Here is a 27,806-nt window from a genome sequence, read left to right as displayed (position 1 = left end):
CTATTTATTAGATTTGGGGGATTTTGGTCATAGTTTTTGTTCTACCACATTCTATCAATCCTCTCATTCTAGGACTCTATTTACAAGTACAGTAGGTCACTTAATATTGTTCCATAAATATCTTTCTTTTTTCAATCTTTTTCCTTTTTGTACTTAAGATTGAATAATTATCACTGATCTATCATGGAGATTACTGACCATTTCTTCTGATGCCCCCCATCTGTCCTTATGCTCATTCAGTGAAATTTTTGTTTGTTTTTTCAGCTATAAAACTCTCATTCCCAATTCTATTTTATCATTTCCATTTTTCTGTTGAAGTTCCTGTCCATTTATTCATTAGGACTATATTTTCCATTAAGTCAATAAACATATTTATACTACCTCCTAATTAATTCCAGTATCTGGGTAATCTCAAGTTCTGTTTCCATTGGTTGCTTTTTTCCTGCTTATGGATCACATTTTCCTGCTTTTTTGAATGAGTAGTCATTTTTGATTGTATGTTGTACATTGTGGATGCTATGTTGTTGAGAGTTCAGATTTTGTTATCTTTCTTTAAAGATTATTGATTTTTTTATAGCAGCCAGTTAATTTACTGGCAGAACAGTCTGATCCCTTCAAGGCCTATTTTAAAACTTTCTTCCCGGGCTTCCCTGGTGGCACAGTGGTTGAGAGTCCGCCTGCCGATGCAGGGGACACGGGTTCGTGCCCCGGTCCAGGAAGATCCCACATGCCGCGGAGCGGCTGGGCCCGTGAGCCATGGCCGCTGAGCCTGTGTGTCCGGAGCCTGCTCCGCAACGGGAGAGGCCACAACAATGAGAGGCCCCCGTACTGCAAACAAACAAATAAAAACACCTTTTTTCCCTTATCTGGAGTAGCCTTTGCTTAGGGCTAGCATAACCGTACTCTAAAGGTGTGGCCTTTTTAGGGTGTGAGCTGACTACTAGGGTGTTCAGAAGTGTCTGTCCACTCTGAATGTTTGGAATTTCCTTTTTCCCAGCACTTCTAGAATCTCTGTGCAGCTCATAACTCCCCAGCAGCTGTTCTCTGCTAGGCTTTGTGGAGTCTCTCCCTGTACATGCACAGATTAGTATTAATTAAAAATGTAAGAAGATCCCTATGCACAGTTCTGAGACTCCTTCTTTGCAGAAAACTATTCTCTTGACTCTACCCCACTAATTCCAGCCACTTAGCATCCCCAAACTCTTAGTCTTAGGCCAAATTCTTAGCCTACTCCGCTCAGTGAGACCCTGAGTTTACTTGAGCTATACCTCTCCATACCATGCTCCAGAAAGTAGCCCCAGGCAGAAAGCAGAGACAATCATGGGCTTACTTCATGTTTTTCTCTTCTATAAGTGATCACAGTCCGGCACTGCCTATTGTCCAAAGTTTGAAAACCATTGCCTCATATATTTTGCCTAGTTTTATGATTGTTTTTGGCAAGAAACCTAGTTTGATATCAGTTACTCCATCATGGTCAGGAGGCTTTAAAATTTTTTAAATTCCTGGAATCCGTACCTCTCTTGTATTTCTAGTTCACTAGGATTGTTGGTTGGAGACTGAACCAACATCCTTTGCTAGTTCACAACCTTAAGTAAGTTAATTAATTAATCTTTTAGTACATTTGACCTATCTAGCACTTAGGAATACATTGATTTTATTACAGTGCTCATGATGTACTTGATTGGATTCAAGAAAAAGAATCTGCAGTTTCGGGCATCTCAGTGGAAAAATGAAACCGTGTCCGGTAGTGATCGTATTTTATTTTTTTAAATCTAAGATAGCTGCATTTTTCTTTTACTTTAATGAGACAGTTAGGCTTTTGATACCACCCTGTCTTTAGGTGTTACTTTTAAAATGTTAATACTTTCTCTTACTCACATTTTACTGAAAGAAAGTCCTTCATAATTTATTCACCAAATACTTATCATACACATAGACCAGGCTTTTTTTTTGGAGGGGGCCATGCTGTGTGGTGCAGCATGTGGGGTCTTAGTTCCTAGACCAGGGATCGAACCCGTGCCCCTTGCATTGGAAGCACAGAGTCTTAACCACTGGACTGCCAGGGAGATCCCAACCAGGCATTATTATGCATCAGATACATTAATTAATTAATAAGTAAAATCACACACAAAAGCCCAGTTTCTACCCTCAATGAGCTCACAGCCAAGAACTGAAAAATGACCATTTTATTTTTTTAATTTTTTTGCCTGCATCAGGTTTTAGTTGTGGAATGTGGGGTCTTCCATTGTGGCATGAGGGCTCTTCGTTGTGGTGTGTGGGCTTCTTTCTAGTTGTGGTGCACAGGCTCAGTAGTTGTGGTGTGTGGGCTCTCTAGTTGTGGCACACAGGCTCCAGAGTGCATGGGCTCTGTAGTTGCGGTGCATGGGCTTAGTTGCCCTGCAGCATGTGGGATCTTAGTTCCCTGATCAGGGATCGAACCCACATACCCTGCACTGGAAGGCAGATTCTTAACCACTGGACCACCAGGGAAGTCCCTGAAAAATGACCATTTTAACACAGTATGTTAAGTACAAAATTAATCTGACAAGACTGGCTTGATCAGGACTCTTATTCACCATTTTATCAGCAGCATCTCACCTAGTTCCTGGCAAATATCAACTGCTTAAACATATGAAAAATGAACACATGGAGACACTAGGGTATAAAAATCTCCTTCTATGATTTGAGTATATAGTATAGTCAATTATTGGGTGAGAATGTTTACATACACAATTCAGATATCAGTTTGTTCCACTGAGAACAGTAGATATTTCTTGACTATCGATTTTGACAACACTGGTAGATTCTGGGCATAAAAATTATAGAAGGAGATTATATTCATATAAGTGCAATAATCAAGTACAGGATGCAATGAGAATTCAAATGATGGGTAAATGGTTTCTAGACCTTATGTTTGAACAGAATCTTAAAGCACAAGTATGATTTTTTCAAGAAATATATATGTTCCAACCAAAAGTATGGAGTTATATAAAAAGATAATGTTTGGAGAACTCATATTACTGATTTCAAGACTTTCTATAATGTAACAGCAATTAAAACAGCATGGTATCAGTAAAAGCATAGATAAAATATCAGTGATACCAAGGAGAGAGCCCAGCAATAGATCCACACAAATATAGTCAACTAATCTTTGACAAAGGAACAAAGGAAATTCAATGGAGAAAGGATAATCTTTTCAACAAATGGTGCAAAACAACTGGATGCCCATATGCAAAAAGAACAAAAAGCAAAATAACACAAAACCTTGATAATCAAAATGGATCATAGCCCTAAATATATAACACAAAACTATAAAACTTTTAGAAAAAAATAAGAGAAAATCTGTGTGACCTTGGGATGGTTGATGAATTTTTAAGTACAACAACAAAAGCATGAGCCATGAAAGAAAAGATCAATAAGTTAGACCTTATTAAAAATCAAAAACATTTGTTGTGTGAAAGACACTAAGAGAATGATAAGCCATAGACTGGAAGAAAATATTTGCAAATACATATCTAATAAAAGATTTGTATCCAGAATATATTTTTAAAATCTTAAAACTCAACAATAAGAAAATAACCCATTTGAAAAATGGGCAAAAGCTTTGAGCATATACCTCACCAGAGAAGATATACAGGTGGCAAATAAGCATATGAAAATATTCTAAACATCATTTGTCATTAGGGAATTGCAAATTAAAACAACGAGATATCACTACTATCTTAGTTTGGGCTGCTATAACAAATTAGGATAGGGACTTCCCTGGTGGTCCAGTGGCTAAGACTCCATGCTCCCAGTGCAGGGGGCCCGGGTTCAATCCCTGGTCAGGGAACTAGATCCCACATGCCACAACTAAGAGTTCGCATGACACAACTAAACATCCCACGTGCCACAGTGAAGATCCTGCACGCGGCAACGAAGATATCGCGTGCCAAAACTAAGACCTGGCGCAGCCAAATAAATAAATAAATAATTATTTTTAAAAACAAGGGGCTTCCCTGGTGGCACAGTGGTTAAGAATCCGCCTGCCAATGCAGAGGACATGGATTCGAGCCCTGGTCCAGGAAGATCCCACATGACGTGGAGCAACTAAGCCCGTGCGCCACAACTACTGAGCCTGCGCTCTAGAGCCCGCGAGCCACAACTACTGAGCCCATGTGCCACAACTACTGAAGCCCACGCACCTAGAGCCTGTGCTCTACAACAAGAGAAGCCACCACAATGAGAAGCCCACGCACCACAACGAAAAGTAGCCCCTGCTCGCCACAACTGGAGAAAGCCCACGCAGAGCAATGAAGACCCAATGCAGCCAAAAATAAATAAATTAATTAATTAAAAAAAAATTCTTAAAATAAATAAATAAAACAGCTGCTCCGTATAAAATAATAAACAAAACCCCAAACCAAATTAGGATGGACTGGGTGGCTAAAACAACAAACACTTATTTCTCAAAGTTCTGGAGGCTAGCCAGCAGATCAAGATCAAGGCATAGGCAGATTTAGTGTCTAGTGAGGGCTTGCTTCCTGGTTTGCAGATGGTTATCTTCTTGTTTCATCTTCACATGGCAGACAGAAAGAAGAAAGAGCTTAAGCAAGCTCTCCTGTCTTCTTATAAGGGTACTAGTCTGAAAAGGCTACATACATACATACATACATTTTATATGACATTCTGAAAAAGGCAAACTATTCAGACATTAAACAGTTCACTGATTGCCAGAGGTTTAGGGATTTGGAAGAGTTGAACATGTGAAGCACAGGGAATTTTTTAGAGTGGTGAAACTATTCTGTATGTTACTGTGGTAGTGGATATATAACACTATGCAGTTGTCCAAATCCATAGAACATCACAGCACAAATAGTGAACCTTAATGTTTACTCATTAAAAAAATTAGGGGCTTCCCTGGTGGCGCAGTGGTTGGAAGTCCGCCTGCCGATGCAGGGGACACGGGTTCGTGCCCCGGTCCGGGAGGATCCCACATGCCGCGGAGCGGCTGGGCCCGTGAGCCATGGCTGCTTAGCCTGTGTGTCCGGAGCCTGTGCTCCACAATGGGAGAGGCCACAACAGTGAGAGGCCCACATATCGCCAAAAAAACAAAAACAACAACAACAAAAAAAAATCAATTAGGGATCCCAGGATGAAATTCAGACAATGACAAAAAATCCAATTCAATCCAATTGAATCCAGTTGTATTAAAAATGTATGCTAGGGGCTTCCCTGGTGGCTCAGTGGTTGAGAGTCCGCCTGCCGAAGCAGGGGACACGGGTTCGTGCCCCGGGCCGGGAGGATCCCCCATGCCGCGGAGCGGCTGGGCCCGTGAGCCATGGCCGCTGAGCCTGCGCGTCCGGAGCCTGTGCTCCACAACGGGAGAGGTCACAACAGTGAGAGGCCCGCGTACTGCAAAAAAAAAAAAAAGTATGATAAACCTCATTGAAGAATATGAGGGGGGGAAAAGATGACTTAAGTAACTTTGGGAATGACTAGAAACTGTAAGTCTAAAGACAAGTGTACATAAACGGTGTATGGGTAAACAATTCTGAAACCACTACATGTAAACAAATAAATAAATGGATGAAAGACAATGAAAGCCAGGTTCCTCAGTCTTGGAGTGGGAAGTTCCAGACCACCCAAGGCAGGGAGGTAAGAGGGCTCTAGTCACCAATTACAATGTGTGCCACCAAGCAATTTTTGGACACCAGCTGGATGTCCTACAATTCAACCCAATTCTGACACCATTTTCCCAGAGATAGCATCAGATTCCACAGGCTGAGGGCTCAGTCTTATAAGACTGCCCACTCCTCACCACTTCGATGCCAATTGCAAGCCCAGATTGTTACCTGTGCTTCTGACCAGTTGGAAGCTAGGTTGTTACCTGTTTCTCACCAATTGGTTATGTTCTCATAACCCCTTCTTCAGGTTTGATTAATTTGCTAGAATGGCTCATAGACCTAAGGAAACTCGTTTACTTACTAGATTACCGATTTATTATGAAGGATATTAAAGGATATGAAGGAACAGCCAAATGAAGAGATATGGAGGGGAACATCCCAAAGGAGCATCTATTCTCATGGAGTTTGGGGCCGGGCACAGTGGCACATGGAAGCATTCTGGTTCCCTAACTTAGAAGCTCTCTGAACTCCCTCCTTTTGGGTTTTTATGGAGGCTTCATTATATAGGCATGATTGAACTCAATCTCCAGCTCCTCTCTCCTCCCCAGAGGTGGGACGGTAGTGAAGGAAAGGAAAAGGGGGACTGAAAGTTTCAACCTCTAATCACAAGGTTGGCTCCACTGGCTACCAGATCTCATCCTTAGGTGCTTTCCAAAAGACACTTCCTTAACAAAAGACACCTTTGTCACTCTCATCACGTAGGAAATTTCAAGGGTTTTAGGAGCTCTGTGCCAGGAATGGGGTATAAGACCAAACATATATTTCTTATTATAACACAATATCACAGAAGGCAGAATGAACTATTTGTTACTGGATTAGAGTCAGAGGAATCAATATGAATTCATATTTAGCTTAATACATACACATATATAAATAATATAGATTTGTATATATATCTGAGTTAGTATACACAAATATATGTTCTCTAGCTCTGTCTGCTGAGAGGGCCTAGAAGCAATCCCAGAAAAAATATGCAATCCCTATGCCCAGCATTTGGTTTCTAATATCATTCAACAATGAAAGAAGTGTGAAATATGAAATAAAATGGAGTCACTAATGTCAAGGGGTTTTAAAATGGAGCCAGAAGGCCATTAGAAGGTGGACCTTATGCACGTCCTCACCAGGTGAAGCCAGGTAAGGCCAAACCACAGATATTCCAAGGACTCTGCAAGAACACCTGCAATTTGTCAGAGTAACGGACTTTTACCTCCCTGCAGTGGTAGCCTTAGCACTCAATCATGTTTAGCCAAAACTAGCTTCTGCCTCCAACTCCAGTTAAGAGTCTGTAATGCAAACTTCCTTTCTTCGCCTTTGAAAGTCCCCGACTTTTACTCCCTAGTGGGACACTGGGTTGTTACCAGAATCTATGTGCCTCAAATTGTAATTCTTTGATCCCAAATAAATGTTTTTTTGCTTGATTATTGCCTCCCAAGTTTATTTAGGTTGACAGGAACCAGAACTCCTTGGAGAAATGGCTGATTCTAAGGCTGGGCAGGAAATATACAAGAAGAGCCTGCAATGTCTTGTAGCACCAGAAAATAAAGGAAGTATTTCAAAAAACAAAATGATGGGGTATGTCAAAGGGACACAGGAGCCAACTGAAAGAGCTCACAATAGCCAAAGCTGGAACAATTTGAGAAAAACAAAAACAAAAATACATAGTATTGAATTATAACCCAAAGTATAAAATAAATATCAATGAGTCCATCCTGACATAAATAAATAGTTGAATAAATAAATGGAGGAGATTGACCAAATCTCCCATATAGAAGAATTCTAAATAATTTGTGTGGATTACCCCTCCTCGAGTAGTTGAAGCATTACTCCCCACCCCTTAAGTGTGGGCTGTGCATAGTGACTTCCTTCCAAAGAGCATAGTCTGGGAAGAGGGATAAGATAACTGTACAGTGGAGAAATCTGGCAAACACTACCTTGGCTAGGAATTCAAGGCTAATATCATCAGTGATAAGTTATGTTGATAGCATATACCTCTAATATGATGTTGTAAGAATGGCAGTTAGTGTGGCCTACCTCCCCCAAATTCAAACCCCCAGTCTAACTAGGAAAAAAAATTAGACAATCACAACTTCAGGGACATTTTATAAAACAACTGACCAGTACTCCTCAAAACTGTCAAGGACATCAAAAGCAAGGAAACTCAGAAACTGTAACAGTCTTGAGGAGCATAAGGACACAGAGGAATAAATGTAATGTGGTATCCTGAATAGGATTCTGGAACAGAAGGACATTAGGTAAAAACTAAGGAGGAAATTTGACTGGAGTATGGGCTTCAGTTAATAAGAATATACAAATATACCATAGTAGTATAAGACGTTAACAAAAGGGAAAACTGGGTGCTCATTATTCGGGAACTCTGAACTATTTTTGCAACTTTTCTGTAAATCTAAAACCATTCTAAAAGAAAAACTTATTTAAAATAAAGTAGGGACTTCCCTGGTGGTCCAGTGGTTAAGAATCTGTCTTGCAATGCAGGGGATGCCGGTTCGATCCCTGCTTGGGGAATTAAGATCCCACATGCTGCAGGGCAACTAAGCTCGCATGCCGCAACTACTGAGCATGTGAGCCACAACAAGAGAGCCCGCGCACCACAGGTACTGAGCCCACTCGCTCTGGAGCCTGCGCACAGCAATGAAAGATTCCTGAGTGCCACAACTAAGACCTGACGCAGCCCATAAATAAATAAATAAATAAATAAATAAATAAATAAATAAATATTTTAAAAAGTAAAATAAAGTATGAGACTATAGAACAAGACAATGGGTGCAGGAAACTTGCATTAGATGTTTTAAATTAAGGAGTAACAGTGAAAAGTGAGATTTATATAACTATACTAGAGTGTTTTAAGGATCCCAATGGCAAAAGAGTGGCTGGACCTCAAGAATTTGGAACAGAACTTTAAAAACTCAATTAGGTCTCTGCCTTGCCCCCCACCCCCGCCCCCCACCTCACTTCTTACCTTATGAAACACCAGAAAAGAAAGAGTATGCATAAACCCAGATTAGGCTTTTCTAAAATCAATCTACTTTCTTGGAGATTAAACACATGAAGTAAATAACTCAACAGCTTGGCTGAATAGTAGAATTAGAGATATGTGGAAGAGTAACTATAAGAATAGAAAAATCATGCTTAGAGTTTCTCCCAAAATTCTGTACAAAAGGATAAAAGTGGAAAACATGAGAGAAAATGATATGTGAAAGGCAGTGCCAGAAATTCTAATGTCTGTCTAATAGGAATTCTACAAGGAGAAACCAATAATACGGAAGAAAGGGGAATTTTAAGAAAAAAGGAAGACAGAAAAATTTTTGGAGGTGAAAAAAGACAAATTTTCAAGTAAAAATTATAAAAGCTAAAATTTAAAGTGCTCTCGTTTTTTTTGGCGGTATGCGGGCCTCTCACTATTGTGGCCTCACCCGTTGCGGAGCACAGGCTCCGGACGTGCAGGCTCAGCGGCCATGGCTCACGGGCCTAGCCGCTCCGCGGCATGTGGGATCTTCCCGGCCCGGGGCACGAACCCGTGTCCCCTGCATCGGCTGGCGGACTCTCAACCACTGTGCCACCAGGGAAGCCCTAAAGTGCTCTTTCTTTTACCAGGCCTAATTTTAAGAATGTTACATGCATTAATTATTTTTCATAACAATCCCATCATGTGGGTACTATTTCGATCCTCGTGTAACAGACACAGAAATACAGAGAGGTGAAGCGACCTGTTCAACATCACAGAGCAATTAATGGAGGAGGCAGAATGCAAACCTGCTTTCTTTGTTAATGAAACTTTTTATTTTGACATAATATCAAATGTACAGAAAAGTTGCAAGAATAGTACAAAGAATTCCTGTATACCCTTCACACAGATTCTGTAAATGCTAACATTTACTGCATTTATTTTACAATCCTATTTTTTTCTGAACACTTGGAATTTCATTCAGAAAAGTCAGATGCCCACGTAAGGCTCCTTTACCCCTAAATGCTTCAGTGTATACATCCTAAAAGCAAAGACATTCTCTCCCGTAATCTCCATAATTACAATGATCAAAATTATGAAATTTACAATGGATATACTTTTATTTTAATATTTACCTATTCAAATTCACAATTGTTCCAATAAAGCCTTTACAGAAAAAAAAAATTTCTGTTCCAGTGTCATATATCACACTTGTCATGTCTCTTTAGTCTCCTTTAACCTGAAACAATTCCTCAAGCTTTGTCCTTCTTGACCCTGACATTTTTGAAGAGCAAAGGCCAGTTATTTTGTAGAGCATTGCTCAATTTGCATTTTTCTGTGATTTCCTTATGATTAAATTCTGGTTATGCCTTTTGGCAGGAATATCACAGGAGTCGCTCTGTTCTGGAGGAACAGGATGTCATTTTGTGCCACACTGGTTTTGTTAACTTTGATAACTGGTCAAGATGCTGTCTGCCAGGTTTCTTCACTGTAATGTTACTACTTTTCCCTTTGTAATTAATATTTGTGGAGAGAGACTTTACAATGGTATCAAATTCTGTTTCTCATCAAATTTTCACCCATTAGTTTTGGCATACATTGATGATTCTTACCAGAATCAATGATTACTGTGATGGTTGATTGATGGTGATTTTCTAATTTCACCATTCCTTCTACATTAGTAAGTTGGCATTCTACTATAAAGCATGTTTCATGGATTCTTCTTTTAGTCACTGTGTTACTCAATGGTTTTATTCAATCTGCTAGTATTATGACCTGTTTTGATGCTCAGATTGTCCAGATTTGGCCAGTGAGAACTCCTTGAGATACTGTGACTTTTTGACATATTTCAACCATTTTTTGAGCACTTCCCTACTTTCTACCCCCTCAGAATGTTCCAATCTCATCTTGTGTTTCCTCTGCTCAGTGTCTTATGCTATTTCTCCAAGGAGTCCTTGTTCCTGGGATCTGGGTGCTGGATATTCTCATTGCTATGGTGGTGTAATTGCTTCTATGTCCTCTCTGCTACGGGGACATACATACACACACCTTTATATGAATTTCTAAATTTATTTTTATTTAAAGCATGACTTTGTAGTGATACCTCCAATTGCAATCCAACACCACAGGGTTCATCCTAGCCTCCTGCTTTCCCTATTGCAACGCCCTTCTCCAGCAACAACAAACTTGGCTCCCATTATATTTATTTACTCCCAAGTACAGTTACTTTTTTGCTTGATTCTAGAATACATGAAATAGTTCCAGAATTACTAATCTATATCACTGTGTAAATCAATCCTACTAACAAGAGTTAATTACTTGTTTACGGGTTTTTTTTCCTTCTTCTGTTTTTATCCTGAGGGGATATGGTCAAATTGTCTTCAAAAGTTGCTTGCCTTTTTTCCCCCTTTAATGTGAAGGAAACTTTTTTTTTTGCTTATATTTCAATTTAGGTTCTCTCCTCTGTTATTCACTTTTTTAAAAAATTGAACTATAGTTGATTTAAAATATTGTGTTAGTTTCAAGTGTATAGCAAAGGGATTCAGTTATACATATATATTCTTTTCCAGATTATTTTTCGTTAGAGGTTATTATAAGATATTGAGCATAGGGACTTCCCTGGTGGTGCAGTGGTTAAGAATCCGCCTGCCAATGCAGGGGACACTGGTTCGATCCCTGGTCTGGGAAGATCCCACATGCCGTGGAGTAACTAAGCCTGCGAGCCACAACTACTGAGCCTGCGTGCCACAACTACTGAAGCCCACGTGCCTAGAGCCTGTACTTCTCAACAAGAGAAGCCACTGCAATGAGAAGTCTGCACACCGCAACAAAGAGTAGACCCTGTTCACTGCAACTAGAGAAAGCCTGCGCACAGCAATGAAGACCCAACGCAGTCAAAAATAAATTGATTTATAAAAAAGATATTGAGTATAGTTCCCTGTGCTATACAGTAAATCCTTGTTGTTTATGTGTTTTATATATAGCTGTATGTTAATCCATACTCTTAATTTATCCCTCCCCACTTTCCCCTTTGGTTGTTATTGACTTCAAAAATTATTTATTTATTTATTTATTGGCTGCATCAGGTCTCAGTTGCAGCACACTGGATCTTTTGCTTCAGCGCATGGGCTGTTTGTTGCAGTGCGCGGGCTTCTCTCTAGTTGTAGCATCCGGGTTCAGCTGCCCCACAGCATGTGGGATCTTAGTTCCCCAACCAGGGATCGAACCAGTGTCCTCTGCATTGCGAGATGGATTCTTAACCACTGGACCACCAGGGAAGTCCCTGTTACTGACTTTTAAAATTTGTAAAACATTAAGATGGTCCCTAAAGTAAAAAAACACAAAAAATAAAAAATAGAATGTGTCACGTCCCTGTCCCTTTATGTACTAAAATCCCTTATGTATTTGGGTCTATTTATGGAATTCTGTTCTATTCCACCGGTCTGTTCATGCATGAGTACCACATCGTTTCGATTATAGGGACTTTTTAGTATTTTTAATTATCTGGTTGGACTAGCACCACTTTGCAGCTTTTCCTTTTCAGTGTTAGCCTGGCTATACTTACATAAAACCTGTATTGCTACCACCATAGATACTGTATACACTTCAGATGAAAAGATTAACTGAATTGTCCCCCTCCAGTAATTCTCCTTCCCAGTATCTTTCTCTTCATGACCCTTATCAATATGTGAAGTTTTCTTAGTTAGGTACTCACTGGTTGTCTGCTTTCCAGATTTTCCTGGAGATTGGGGATCTTGTCTTTAATATCCACTAGCATATTGAAATAGCCAGAGCACACCATGGCACCCTCCAGGTATGCATTATGCACAAGCACTTGCACACATTTTTTAAATTAGCTATTCTGGTGGGTGTACAGCCATATCACATTGTGGTTTTAATTTTTCCATTTTCTTGATAATTAATGAACATGAGCACGGTCTGATATCTTTATTGGCCATTTGGATATCCATTTTTTGGAAGTGCTTTTTTTTTTTTTTTTTTTTTTTGGCCATGCTGCACGGCCTGCAATGGAAGCACGGAGTCTTAACCACTGGACCGCCAGGGAAGTACCCCCATTTCTTATTTGGTTGTCTGTCACTTATTAATTTGTAGTGGTTCTTTATATATTCTTGGTCAAATTTATGTATTGTGAATATAGTCTCCCAGTCTGTGGCTTGCCTTTTCACTTTAATGGTGTCTCTTGATGAAAATAGATTTTTAAATTTAATATAGTAAAATTTACTTTTTTTCTCTATATGGTTAGTGCTTTTTGTGTTGTCTAAGAAATCTTTGCTATCCCAAGGCTAGAAAGATATTCTATGTTTTCTTCTAAAGTCTTTGTCGTATCTTCTACAATTACATAATTAACGCATCTGGAATTGGTTTGTGTGAAGTGTAAGATAGGAGCCAAGGTTAATTTTTTATTGATATGGATATGAAATTGATCCAGTGCTACTTATTGAAAAGAACATCACTTCCTCTGCAACCACACTGCAGAGGAACCTTTGTCATAAATCAGATGACCACATGTATGTAGGTCTGTTTCAGGGCTCTTTATTTTGTTCTGTTGGTCTACTTGTTCGTTTTGCATCAGTATCATGTTGCTTTAATGACCAAAGTACACCTTATCACATTAACAAATTTAAGAAGGAAAATATATCAGTGTGCCAAAAAGGCATCTGACAATATTCAGCAGGCATTTTTAATTTAAAAAAAAGTTAAATAGGGACTGAAGGAAACAAGTGAACCACACAAGGTCTGTTTACCTCAAACATAGAGCAAACATTACACTAAGTGATTTCCATTAAGTTGGGAAAAACAACTAGATGCCCGCTATCACCACTAATCCTAAATCTTGTTCTGGAAATTATTTCTGTTAGAATAAGAATAATAAAATAATCACTATAAATATTCAGGAAAAAATCATATCTATTTGTAGTTAACATAACTGATTGCCTAAAAAATCAAGAGTCTAGTAAAAAATGAATTTTAAAGGTTATTGGGTAATAATGAAAGCAATGATTGTATCCATATTTAAAATTTTAATATGACAATATCACAATAAAAACAAATAAGCCACAGTCTGGGAGAAGGTGAGTCCATCATAATACTAGGTAAAGGATTACTATCTAGAATGTTATTTTTAAGAATCCCACTATTTTTTTTTTTTTTTTTTTCTTTTTGCGGTATGCGGGCCTCTCACTGTTGTGGCCTCTCCCGTTGCGGAGCACAGGCTCCGGACGCGCAGGCCCAGCGGCCATGGCTCACGGGCCCAGCCGCTCCGCGGCATATGGGATCCTCCCAGACCGGGGCACGAACCCGCATCCCCTGCATCGGCAGGCGGACTCTCAACCACTGCGCCACCAGGGAGGCCCAAGAATCCCACTATTTTTATATGAATGTTTTTTAAAAAAAGGAACATGGGCAATACATATGAATTGGCAAGCTATAGTATTTAGCAATAAACATATGTGAAAAGATGCTCAACTCATTATTTACCAGGAAAATATTAAAGCACATACCAGAAGTGGGGATATAAGGAAATAATATTTCACTGGTTGAAGGGGTTGTAAATTGGTACCATAAGGATGTTCTCCTCTTGCAATATCTAGCGAGGTTGAACATGAACATAACCTCTGACTTACCAATCTCACCTTTTGATAAATACCTCAGAGAAACCCTTGTTATGTATAGCAAGAAACTCAGATATTCAATGATATTTTTCAGTGAGAAATTATATATAACCTAAATATTGACCAATAAAAGGCCTCAATACATATGGTGTATTTATATAAAGAAAAGGACTAGGGGTTTTCTATTCTACTGAAAAGAACCATGTTAAATCCAAAAAAAAAGCAAGCAGCTGATTGGACAGCATGCTGAGTTGCTTGCCTTGCTAGATAACCATACACCTGCCACTATGCTGACATTTCTATCCTTGAAGCCTCTCCTTTTGGTTAGGGCAACATCTGCCAAAGTGGAATTACATCTACAATACGTATTGGGAATGGGAGCTCTATAGTGAAGTATGAGATACATTGAGTTAGATAAAATGAAACATTTTTGATAGTCTTTTGATAGGCACTTAATGTGATTTTTTTCTCCCAAGAAATATAGAATATAGAGCTTGCATGCTTGTTTGGCCACAAAATCATTTTCTTCAAGAACCATTAAGTACTGGTGCTTCGTGGAACATACTTTAAGAAATTTTGAGTTAATGTACTGTCCCCAAAAGACTTCAGTTAACAAGAAAATGTTACCAGGGAGAAGAAACACATAATAGCACTTAAAATGCTCATTGTGTATGTTACATTTTTGTGTAAACACTGTGTAATGTCCACAAATTAAAAGCAATTTGAAATCATGAGTAGAGATTTATTATTCTAGATGGTGACTGATTATTCAATGACATCTGCCCAATCTGCCCACTCTGAGCAAAATGGACTTAGAGGTACAAGTCAGTGTATGACAGTGACATTCATTTGGTTGAAAATAAAGTGCTGTGGCAATACTTGTTTTTCTTTTGTAGAAGGTAATAACTTTTAAGTATTGAATGCCTATTTTTCAAATAATTTTTCATTCCTTTTATAAAATTGAAGCTAAAATAAACGAGAAAAAGAAGAGAAACAATCTAACAATGCCTAACTAAATCAATCTAACAATCTAACAATACCTAACTAAATCACAAAAGGTCAGGCCCTGGGTATTCCTGGTAAATCATTTTATGTTTTATAACTGTTTTATTAGACTACTGAGTTCAATTTACTGAACTTTACTTGGAATGTCTGCATGTATCTTAAATGATACTGGTCTAGATTTTGCTTTTTAGGGATTACCCTCGTCTAAAATTTTATTATTGGGATATCTGCCTTATAGAATGATCCTGCAAAATTTTGTTAGAGGTTATCTATTCTTTAAAACTTTATTGCCTGAAAAACTATCGATTCTAGTTTTTAAAAAAACAAGAACATAACTCCATTTAAATTTCCTTTGTTTACAGATCTCATACATTATAAAACTATAAATTATAAAATCTATAAATTATAAATTGTTTCAAATATAAAATAAAATATAAAATCTATAGATTGTTCAGCCTTTCTATAGTCTCTTGAGTCAACTTTGATCATTTTGGTTTCTCTAGATAGCTCATTCTCTATATTTTTATACATACTGAAATATATGTATATAGTAACACATATAAATTTTAAAACTTTTAAATCTCTTTGATATATGTACCTATTTCACCATTCCCATACATAAAGCTGTAATTGAATCATCTTTTGTTCTTCAATAATAACTGCTGGGCTTCCCTGGTGGCGCAGTGGTTGAGAGTCCGCCTGCCGATGCAGGGGACACGGGTTCGTGCCCCGGTCTGGGAAGATCCCACATGCCGTGGAGCGGCCAGGCCCATGAGCCATGGCTGCTGAGCCTGCACGTCCAGAACCTGTGCTCTGCTACGGGAGAAGCCACAACAGTGAGAGGCCCGTGTACCGCAAAAAAAAAAAAAAAAAAAAAAAAAATAATAATAATAATAATAATAATAACTGCTGATTCTATATTAATGGTCTTTTCAAAGAGAATATTCTTGGATAAAATCTACTACTTTATTAACTATTCTTTTACTTTAAAATTATTTATTTATTTATTTATTTATTTTTGGCTGCATTGGGTCTTCGTTGCTGCATTTGGGCTTTCTCTAGTTGCAGTGAGCAGGGGCCACCCTTCGTTGCAGTGCGTGGGCTTCTCATTGCAGTGGCTTCTCTTGTTGCGGAGCACAGGCTCTAGGTACACAGGCTTCAGTAGTTGCAGCACACGGGCTCTAGAGTGCAGGCTCAGTAGTTGTGGCTAAGTAGTTGGGCTTAGTTGCTCCGCAGCATGTGGGATCTTGCCAGACCAGGGCTCAAAGCCATGTCCCCTGCACTGGCAGGTGGATTCTTAACCACTGCACCACCAGGGAAGCCCCTCTTCTACTTTTTGTAAATTGTACTTTTACCTTTATTGTATGAATTACTTCTTGCTATTTACCTTAATTTTAAAAAAAGGGGACTTCCCTGGTGGCACAGAGGTTAAGAATCCACCTACCAATGCAGGGAACAGGGGTTTGAGCCCTGGTCCGGGAAGATCCCACATGCCAGGGAGCAACGAAGCCCGTGCGCCACAACTACTGAGCCTGCACTCTAGAGTCATCGAGCCACAACTACTGAAGCCCATGCGCCTAGAGACCATGCTCCACAAGAGAAGCCACCGCAATGAGAGACCCGCACACCACAACAAAGAGTGGGTCCCGCTCACCGCAACTAGAAAAAGCCCGCGCGCAGCAAGACCCAATGCAGCCAAAAATAAATTAAATAAATAAATAAATGTTTTCTGGGAATTCCCTGGCAGTCCAGTGGTTAGGACTCCATGCTTTCACTGAGAGCCCGTGTAAAAAACACGTTTTCTGTCTTAAGTTAATGCTTTTTTTCCCTAGCACTTTTGTTAACTGCCTGCTATGTGACAGGCACGGTATGTGTGGTAACAGAGTCGTGAACTACCTGCTCAATCCAGGTTTTCTAAATGCATTAAGGTTGTTAACTTCCTACAAAGTAGAGCTATGGTGGCTTCCCACACATTTTTTTAAAATTTATTTATTTAATTTATTTATTTTTGGCTGCGTTGGGTCTTTGTTGCTGTGCGCAGGCTTTCTCTGGTTGCGGTGAGCGGGGGCTTCTCATTGCAGTGGCTTCTCTTGTTACAGAGCACGGGGTCTAGGCGCCCGGGCTTCAGGAGTTGTGGCTCATGGGCTCTGGAGCGCAGGCCCAGTAGTTGTGGTGCATGGGCTTAGTTGCTCCGCTGCATGTGGGATCTTCCTGGACCAGGGCTCGAACCCGAGTCCCCTGCATTGGCAGGTGGATTCTTAACCACTGCGCCACCAGGGAAGCCCTTCCCACAAATTTTTATCTGTAGGGATCAAATTATCATTTATCACTAAGTAGTCTAAAATTTCAGATTTTCTACTTAAACAAAAACTTTATTATGGAAGTTTTCAAATATATGCAAAGTAGTAAGAATAGCACAGTGAACCCTATGTACCCATTACCCGGCTTCAACGATTTACAGCATTTTTCTGATCTTGTTTCATCTATCCTTCCCATTTTTTCTTTAGTATTATAAAGCAAATCATACATATAATTTCATCCTTGAATACTTCAGTATGGCTCTCTAATGCATAAGGATTTATACACACATAAACACACCCACTCCCATGCCATCATCATGCCTAACAAATGAATAATAATTATTTAATATAATTTAATACCCACTCTAGGTTTACTTTTTCACAATAATGTAAAAAGTTGTCTTTATTTGTCCAAATCAGGATTGTATTGCCTGTATTTTCTTATTTTCTGTATTCTTGATGCTCTGGCATTTGGGGACTTCCATCTTGGAGAGACTACCACTTCTAGGGCTAGCAAATTCCTTGACATACGACCCTCCTGGCGACCCTCCTGGCAAGCATGCCATTGATATACAAACCAACCAATCCGAAGTCCACACCCCTTTAACAAACATCTCCTTTATCAAACTCTCATACACCAAGCCAATATTCCTCCTGCCCTAAATCACCCCAGGGCCAGGTACTGGACAACTGAGGACCACCACTGGAGCTCAGAGCCCACAAAATTATTCAATCTACCCAGTCTTAAACTTGCTCAGTGTACCTACCTGGCATCACGTCACCCATTCCTTCCTGGGAAAACTCCAGTAAAGGTTCTGAGTCATGCTCTGCCCTCTTCCGCCTTCTGCCTCCTAACAGGACTAGGTGCTCCTTCCATGTTCTCCTATGTATACTCGGTTCCTCCTGTTTGCAGAAATCTCCAAGTATAAGCGTCTTCCTTCATGATAATCATTTCCATGTCTTCGTGACTTACCATACCTGATTAAAGCAAATCCTAGGTACATTTGAACACAAGAATCTCAATACATTCCATACACTGTATTTAATTAATATGTCTCAAGTCTCTATTAATTTGTAAAATTCTGTTTTTATTCTCTTAACACATATTGGTTAAGAAACTAGGCCTTTTATTTTGTGGAATTTCCCACATTCTGGATTTGGCTGTTTGCTTCTTTGTGTCATGAATTTGTTCATTTACTTCCCAAGTTTCCTGTAAACTGGTAGGTTTAGAGACTAAATTATACTTTTATTTTTTGCGGTACGCGGGCCTCTCACTGTTGTGGCCTCTCCCGTTGTGGAGCACAGGCTCCGGATACGCAGGCTCAGCGGCCATGGCTCACAGGCCTAGCCGCTCCGTGGCATGTGGGATCCTCCTGAACTGGGGCACGAACCCGTGTCCCCTGCATTGGCAGGCGGACTCTCAACCACTGCGCCACCAGGGAGGCCCTAAATTACACTTCTGAATCAATATTTTGGACAAGAATACTCCACAGGTAGTATACATCCATTGCATGACATCAAGAAGCACACAGCCTTGCTGATTTAATTTAGAGATGTTACTATAGGTTAGCGGGTTGTCATTCTGCTCTGTCCTTTAAAATCTTCGAATAATCTCTCACCTAATGGTTTTCACATCCACTGATACCATCAAGATCCATTATTTCATAAATAAAAAGTGTGACTTTTTGGATTCTATCATTCCTTTGACCTTTATTAGCTAGAATTCTCTAATAATAAAGAACTTTCCTTCACCAACTTTTGGTTGTCTTGAAATATAGTTCATAAAGGAAAGGCAGGATAAATGCTCCATTTCCCCCCTTTATTTATTAATAAATGCCCTAATGTGCTCTGTAGCTGACCAATGCATCTTGTTAGAAAGAAAAGAAGCTATCACAGGCTACAGTAATCATGACAAAAGGACATAGGATCCAAACTGAGGGGATTCCCACTGGCCGAATATAGGACAATTTGAGCATTTTTTTAAAAGGCTACAATGGATTTTTAAAAATTGATTCTGGACTTATAGGTGATTTTTAATTTCCAAATAGTTTCTTTTTATCTTATTCTTTGTTAATTTTATTTATTTAATTGAAGTATAGTTGATTTACAATATTGTGTTAGTTTTAGGTGTACAGAACAGTGATTTGGTTACATATACACATGTATATGTATATACATACATACGGTGTATATATATATATATATTCATATATACAGTGAATATATATACATATATTCTTTTAAAAAATTATTTTCCATTATAGGTTATTACAAGATATTGAATATAGTGCCCAATGCTATACAGTAAATCCTTATTGTTTATCTATGTTATATATGGTAGTATGTTATCTGTTAATACCATACTCCTAATTTAATTTATCCCCCCCACTTCCCCTTTGATAATCATGTTTGTTTTCTATGCCTGTGAGTCTGTTTCTCTTTTGCATATAAGTTCATTTGTACTATTTTTAGTTTCCACATACAAGTGATACAATATTTGTCTTACTCTGTCTGACTTACTTCACTTAGTATGACAATCTCTAGGTCCATCCATCCTCTGTTAATTTTAAATCAAATTTATACAGAGGCCAGAGAGTATAGATTGTAGAATATCTTCTTTTTTATGAAAAAATTGAAAAAGGATTTCTCACTTTCACTATTTTAACAAGAGTAAGTTATCTGACATTCAATAATGGATGAGTGTTGGTGGAAGGCATTTCTATATTCACTGTGCCCATAGTCTTTCATATGGATTTTCAAGAGAGTAATATTAATGATGATAATAGTAAAACAATAGTTAGTAGCTTAAAACAACAACCATTTAATTGTATCTCATGATTTTGTGGGTCAGGAATTTGGGCAGGGGCTCAGTTGGTGGATTTTTCTGTTCTACATGGCATCAACTGAGGTTATTCACTGGCATTGAGTTGATGGCTGGTTTGGAGGATCCAAAACTATTTCACTCAAATATCTGGTGTTTTCATGGGCAATCTGGAAGACTGGGCACAGCAGAGTGCCTCTCCTTCTCTATGTAGTCTCAGGGCCTTTCCATGTGGTCTCTTCAGCAGAGTAGCCAGACTTTTTAACATAAAAGTTCAGGTCTGAACTTGAGTGAGTATTCCAAGAGATGAGGCAAAACCTACCAGTAAAGTCCTGGTCCAGAAACTAGCACAGCAGTACTTCTGCTATTCTACTGGTCAAAGTAGTCACAGTCTGCCCAGATTCAAAGGGAAAGGATGTGGATTCCACATCTTGATGGGTGGAGTACCAAAGAATCTGCAGTAATCTTTATTTTGCCACAGTATTATAATTTTATAAATGAAGAAATTATAGCATCAAGCAGTTAAACATCCTGTTCAATATAACACAGGTAGGAAAGTGATGGGCTAGAAATGATGATAAGCATCTTTCCCACATTTGTTATATTAATACGATTAGTTTCTAGAATGAATGTGAAGATTCTCAGGTCTGAGTGATGGTGGAATATATTAAATTAACACATTCTTTTAATGATATAAACCCCGTTATGCCAAGTCAGGTGCATGGAGGAAGCAAAAGGAACTAATTACTACATTCATAGACTAAAAAGGCTTTCTTATATTTTTACATTATGAATTTTCAGATGATGGGTAAGGTGTGAATGTTGTCTAAAGGCCTTCTTACATTCCTTACATTCATAGGGTTTCTCACCAGAATGAATTCTCAGATGCTGAATAAGAGATGAATTAAGCCTAAAGGCCTTCCTACATTCCTTACATTCAAAGGGTTTTTCACCAGTATGAATGCTCTGATGTAGAGTAAGTTTTTGGCGCAATCTAAAGGCCTTCCCGCATTCCTTACATTTATACGGTTTCTCACCAATATGAATACTCTGATGTTGTGTAAGTTGTGAGAGTAGTCTAAAGGCCTTACCACATTCCTTACAGTCATAGGGTTTAACACCAATATGAATACTCTGGTGTGAAATAAGTTGTGAGTAACGACTAAAGGCCTTCCAGCATTCCTTACATTCATAAGGTTTCTCACCAGTATGAATTCTGTGATGTAGAATAAGATGATAACCACGACTAAAAGTCTTTCCACATTCCTTACATTCATAGGGTTTCTCACCAGTATGAATTCTCTGGTGGAGTGTCAGTTGCTGTCGTACTCGAAAGGCCTTCCCACATTCTTTACATTCATAGGGTTTCTCACCAGTATGAAGTTTGTGATGTACCCTAAGGCCAGAGCCACACAAAAAGGCCTTCCCACATTCTTTACATTCATAGAGTTTGTCAGCAATATTAAGCTTCTGATGTCGAGTAAGGTGTGCATACTGTCTAAAGGCCTTCCCACATTCTGTACATACATAGGGTTTCTCACCAGTATGAATCCTCTGATGGAGAGTAAGTTGTCCACGAACTCTGAAGGCTTTCCCACATTCTTTACATTCATAGGGTTTCTCACCAATATGAATTTTTTGATGTACTCTAAGGTCTGGGCCACATATGAAAGATTCTCCACATTCCTTACATTCATGGAGTTTTTCACCAGAATGAAGTCTCTGATGTCGAGTAAGATGTGCAGTCTGTCTAAAGGCCATCCCACACTCCTTACATTCATAAGGTTTCTCACCAGTATGAATTCTGTGATGAAAGGTAAGTTGTTGGCGTACTCTAAAGGCCTTCCCACATTCCTTACATTCATAGGGTTTCTCAATAAAATGAATTCTCTGATGTGAAGAAAAAGATGAGTGTTTTTGGTAAGAGGACACTTTTTGAGATGTAATTTTCACTTGATTGAAATATTCCTCTTGTCCTTCAAATTTTCTTTTGGACTCCCAATCATTTTTTAAAATGAGTCTCTTAAGGCCATGGGTTTTAATTCTCTCCATTACTTTCCACTGGGATAAGTTTATTTCATGAATGTCATTTTCTGAAGATAACTTCTTGGCCTCATAGTTGGTCTCCAAATCTGAAAGAAAACAAGAGAGCAAACATGTAGCTCTCTTTTTCTAAAAGAAGTAAAATTTCTACAGTAGAAGTAAAAGACAACCAAAGTACTACCCAATGAAATTCTAAAAATAGTTACATAATTTAAAAAAGCAAAAGGCGGGCTTCCCTGGTGGCGCAGTGGTTGAGAGTCTGCCTGCCGATGCAGGGGACGCGGGTTCGTGCCCCGGTCCGGGGAGATCCCACGTGCTGCCGAGCGGCTGGGCCCGTGAGCCATGGCCGCTGGGCCTGCGCGTCCGGAGCCTGTGATCCGCAACGAGAGAGGCCACAACAGTGAGAGGCCCGTGTACCAAAAAAAAAAAAAAAAAAAAAAGCAAAAGGCAACACCAGGAAAATGAGAGTTCATGCAGGAAAATGAGATTAGTGACTAAGTAAATATTTTAAGTCAGTGGTTCTCAAACTGAAATGTGAATCAGAATCACAAGGGAGCTTGTTACAAATACTATGATTTAGACACCACCTAAACCACTTGGATCAGATTCTACAGCCCTGGGCAGTCCTATATTTAATATTTTCCATACGATGATTTTGATGGAAATGAAAGGTTGGGAATTCATACTTAAATTCTTTCAGCAATTTCTCTTCATTCTTAGAATAAAATCAAACTTGTTAAAAGGCCTCTGCTTACCTATAACACATCATCTCAAACCACTATTCTCTTTACTGCTACCTGGAGAGGCCTCTTTTCAGATCTTAGAACATGTTCCCACTTACTTCCATTGGACTTTTTAGTCTGCTCTATTTCCCCACAAATCTTCTGTTTGGGCTCTTTGCATGGCTGGCTCCTTCTCACTCTGAGGTCTTAGATTAAGTTACTTACTCTATGGCTGAATCTACTGACAGTACTTAAAGCTATGTGCTTATTATACAGTTGACCCTTGAACAACATGGGTTTGAACTGTGCAGATCCACTATACATGGACCTTTTTCAATAAATATACAAACATATATGTGTAGAACATCGTGCGCAAGACTCGTATCGAAGTGGATAACCTATCCTTACATAGGCATAAGGTGAGTGATATTTAATATAAAATTAATAATGTGCTAGCTTTCTTACTGTTTTACAACTTTGCTTTCAAAGAATCACATTACTATACAGTGTGCTTCTCTCTCTTGTGATTGGATAAACTGCATATCAGCCTATCATCACAGGTAAGTGGTTTTTTAAAAAATGTAACAATGTTTCCAATACTGTTTTATAAATGTGACTGTAATATTGTATGCCATAAAAGTTTTATGCTGATTCATTCATTACTGTATAGGCTAGGCTACCGTGAAGCATTCATATCGATTACACTAGGTTATCTTAAAGCAATCATATTGCTGCTTCTTCATTACCAATGCATGAGTCATTATATCTGTAAATAAATATAAATTTTTTCCACATTATCTTTTCATTTCTGATGTCCAGTGTTAGTAATACATATAATATGTAATGTGTTTATCATATAAGACAATATTGATGTAGGTACTGACAGAAAATTTATCTTATAAACATACAACATAAACTTATGGTATCAATAAATACAGTACAGTACTGTAAATGTATTTTCTCTTCCCTGTGATTTTCTTAATAACATTTTCTTTTCTCTAGCTAACTTTATTATAACACTACAGTATATAATATATATAATATATGTGTTAATCGACTATTTATGTTATTGGTAAGGCTTCCGGGTCAACAATAGGCTAATAAGTAGCTAAGTGTTGGGGGAGTCATATGTTATGTTATATGTGGGGACTTCCCTGGTGGTCCAGTGGTAAAGAATCTGCCTTCCAACGCAGGGGACACAGGTTTGATCCCTGGTCAGGGAACTAAGATCCCACATGCCACGTGGCAACTAAGCCCATGTGCCACAACTACTGAGCTCATGCACCTCAAAAACAGAGCCTGCATGCCACAAACTACAGAGCCCACATGCTCTGGAGCCTGCGCACCACAAATAGAGAGAGAAAACCCCCATGCCACAGCTAGAGAGGAGCCCACATGCCACAAAGAAGACCCAATGGAGCCAAAAAAATAGAAAGAAAGTAAATAAATAAAATAAACAAATATTTCTTTTAAAGTTATATGTGGATTTTTGCATACGCTGGGGGGGCAACACCCTAAACCCTGTGTTGTTCAAGGGTTAACTGTATATCTGCATAGTTATTATACATATATTATATACAACATAGCTCTAGGTTGAAATTATCTACTTATTAATTTTTCCAATTGTTATTCTGCTTATTTTCTTACCCCTAAACCTCATTAAGGGCAGAAACAATCACTGCTTTACTCTCCATTCAATAATAAATCCAGAGCACAAAATAGATTTCACTCATTTAATTCCTATATTTATATATTTATTCTGAATATATTTCTCAGCCTCTAACCTCTCACATCTTACTATAATGATTAAATATTTCCTTTATTCATTCAAGCTAGCCCAGCTGACTATATAAATGAAAAATGGTGGTTGTATTTTCCTGTACATCCTTCCATTGCTTATACCCTTATTTATGCAGTATTCTCTACATTGCCATTCCCTCCTTCACATAGCTATGGGTTGCTCTTTCTTTGTCTCCACATCACAACAAAGCCACTGAGAAACTCTACGTACTTCAGCTCCCTTTAAGCTTATTCTATTACTCATCCATTTTGCAAATGCTCAGTGGGTTTTGTTCCTTCATCCCCTTATTCTGGTCTCCTCCCTTCCGTCCCCTCAGAGGCAAGACCATTCCTTATTTCCTAGAAATGTGACTTTCAGACAGGAAAACATGTTTATACCTTACTGAAGTTTATGAAATCCTTAGCAAAAAAAAAAAGATGTAATTTGTAAGTAACTCACTAATAGGGTCAAAGGGTTTTGCAGTAACTTGAGTGTGAAGAACTAGCTAACAAAGGTCATGATATACGTAAACCAGAGGATAGTAAGCCAGGAGAAGAAATAGCCAGAGGGGAATTTAAGTGCTGAATGAGCTGTGTATGAGAGAGAAAAATGATAATGTTTTCAAGTATTATAATATAGTCTGTATAAGAAAGCTGGAATCATATAGTTTCTACTAAAACTGGGAATTAATAATAACAACAAAAAAGTAAATCCACTTGGAATTTTAGAAGTCTGTCTTAAATAACTCTTAGATCAATACAGAAATAAGATCCCAAATGGTATTTGTTTAAAGAAAACAATAGTAACAATAAAAAAACTACATTAAATTACCTGTAAAACTGTAACCACAGTACTTAGAAGAAAATTCAAAAACTTAAATACATGGGACTTCCCTGGTGGCTCAGTGGTTAAGAATCCACCTGCCAATGCAGGGGACATGGGATCGATCCCTGGTCCGGAAAGATCCCACATGCCGCGGAGCAACTAAGCCCATGCGCCACAACTACTGAGCCTGCACTCTGGAGCCTGAGAGCCACAACTACTGGAGCCTGCGCACCTAGAGCCTGTGCTCTGCAACAAGAGAAGCCACTGCAACGAGAAGCCTGTGCACCACAACAAAGAGTAGCTCCCGCTCACCGCAACTAGAGAAAGCCTGAGCACAGCAATGAAGACCCAACGCAGCCAAAAATAAATAAATAAATTAATTAATTAAAAAAAAACTTAATACATACAGCAAAAAATGAAAGAAAAAATTAACTAAAAATCCCACTCAAAAATATTAGAAAAGCAAACTGAAACAAAGCAGAAAAAAGAAATTAACTATATAAAAGCAGAATTAGAATAGTTAGAAAACAGAAAAAAAGAACTAACACACAAAGTAAAACCAGATTCTTTTTTTATAAATGAATCAGCAAAACAGATAACCATTAGTTAATATAATAAAAATAGCAAGAACGCACAGACATAGAAATTAAAAAATGGCAAAGTGAAAATAATCATGATTAAATACAGAACATAGTTGGAAGAAAGATTACTTTGCCAATAAGTTGTAAAACACAGCTAAAATGAATAATTTTCTAAGAAAATATAATTTACCAAAACTGACCACAAAAGAGATACAATGTTTCAACAGATTAATTTCCACAAAGCAAACAGAGATTGTAGTCAGACTTACCATCTCCTTCTTCAAGGAAAAAGCTTAAAAAGGTTATTAAAGCTTTAAAGAACAGGCCATACAAATTCTGTTTAGACTGAGAACTAAGAAAAAGGAGGACTTCCAAACTATTTTCATGATGTAATAATATCATACTAAATCCTGTTCATAAAAAGAAAACTAAAAAAAAAAAAGAAAACTACACACCAGTTTTCTGAAAACTGATGTAAAAATTCTAAACATCTAATAAACCAGTGTGTCAAAAGACCCAGTGTTGTTTATTCAAAGAATGTTAAAGAGGTCCAGTATGGGGAAATCTATTAAGATAATTCAACACATTTAATACAGCTGAGGAAAGGGAAAAATAAAAATCACATGATCGGGGACTTCTCTGGTGGTCCAGTGGCTAAGACTCCGTGCTTCTTATGCAGGGGGCCTGGGTTCTACCCCTGGTCAAGGAACTAGATCCCACATGCCGCAACTAAAGATCCTGCACGTGTCAACGAAGATCCTGCATGCCACAACTAGGACCTGGCACAGCCAAAGAGATATATTTTAAAAAATATTTATTTATTTGGCTGTGCTGGGTCTTAGTTGTGGCTCACTGGCTCCTTACTTGAGGCATGTGAACTCTTAGTTATGGCATGCATGCAGGATCTAGTTCCCTAACCAGGAATCAAACCTGGGCCCCCTGCATTGGGAGCTTGGAGTCTTAACCACTGCACCACCAGGGAAGTCCCAGTATTTTTTTTTTAATTCACATGATCAACTCCACAGACACTGAAAAGGCAACTAAAAAAGGGAAACATTCCTGATTTTTCAAAAAAGCTCAATAAAGGAGGAATAATTACCTCCCTAAAATGATAAAATATATATTACCTTAACAAAAAGACAGCTTTGGAGTTATTAGTCAAGACACTTAAATATCAGAAAAAAATGAGCAGTAGTCTTAAGAATTTAAACGAAGAGATAAAACTATTTTCAGATGATAATTCATAATTGGAAAACTTAAGAGGTTTAAATAATATAAATGATAACAGAAGTTAATAAGGTAGGAGGATATAAAAAACAAAAACTAATAGCCTTTATACATACATTTAATAACAAAATATGATGGAGATAAAAAAAGATTCCAGTCACAGCAGTTTTAAGAGTAAACTTAAAATGTATATATAACCTTTATGAAGAAAACACTGAAACACTCATGAAGCATCTGGCAT

At 38.4% G+C, this 27,806-nt stretch overlaps 1 protein-coding gene across 2 annotated transcripts in view; it reads right to left on the bottom strand.

Moving 5' to 3' along the window:
- Window positions 1–20,841: 20,841 nt before the first annotated feature.
- LOC309795550 (uncharacterized protein) overlaps window positions 20,842–27,806 on the bottom strand; it is a 31,527-nt gene continuing 24,562 nt past the window's right edge. Inside the window, exons 1-2 of one of the 2 annotated variants that reach the window (XM_082607984.1) lie at window positions 23,858–23,893; window positions 20,842–22,511 (exon numbers count right to left, since the gene is read on the bottom strand). In XM_082607984.1, coding sequence (XP_082464110.1) covers window positions 21,162–22,439 — 1,278 coding nt within the window. In that variant the 5' untranslated portion in view covers window positions 22,440–22,511; window positions 23,858–23,893 and the 3' untranslated portion in view covers window positions 20,842–21,161. Of the gene's footprint in view, window positions 22,520–23,857; window positions 23,894–27,806 lie in introns of those variants that run through there. The other variant, XM_082607983.1, reaches the window with a different exon arrangement.

Source organism: Mesoplodon mirus (genome assembly GCF_964341445.2).
Source record: "Mesoplodon mirus genome assembly, chromosome: 19".
NCBI lineage: Eukaryota > Metazoa > Chordata > Mammalia > Artiodactyla > Ziphiidae > Mesoplodon > Mesoplodon mirus.
This window is presented reverse-complemented; position numbering and strand designations above follow the sequence as displayed.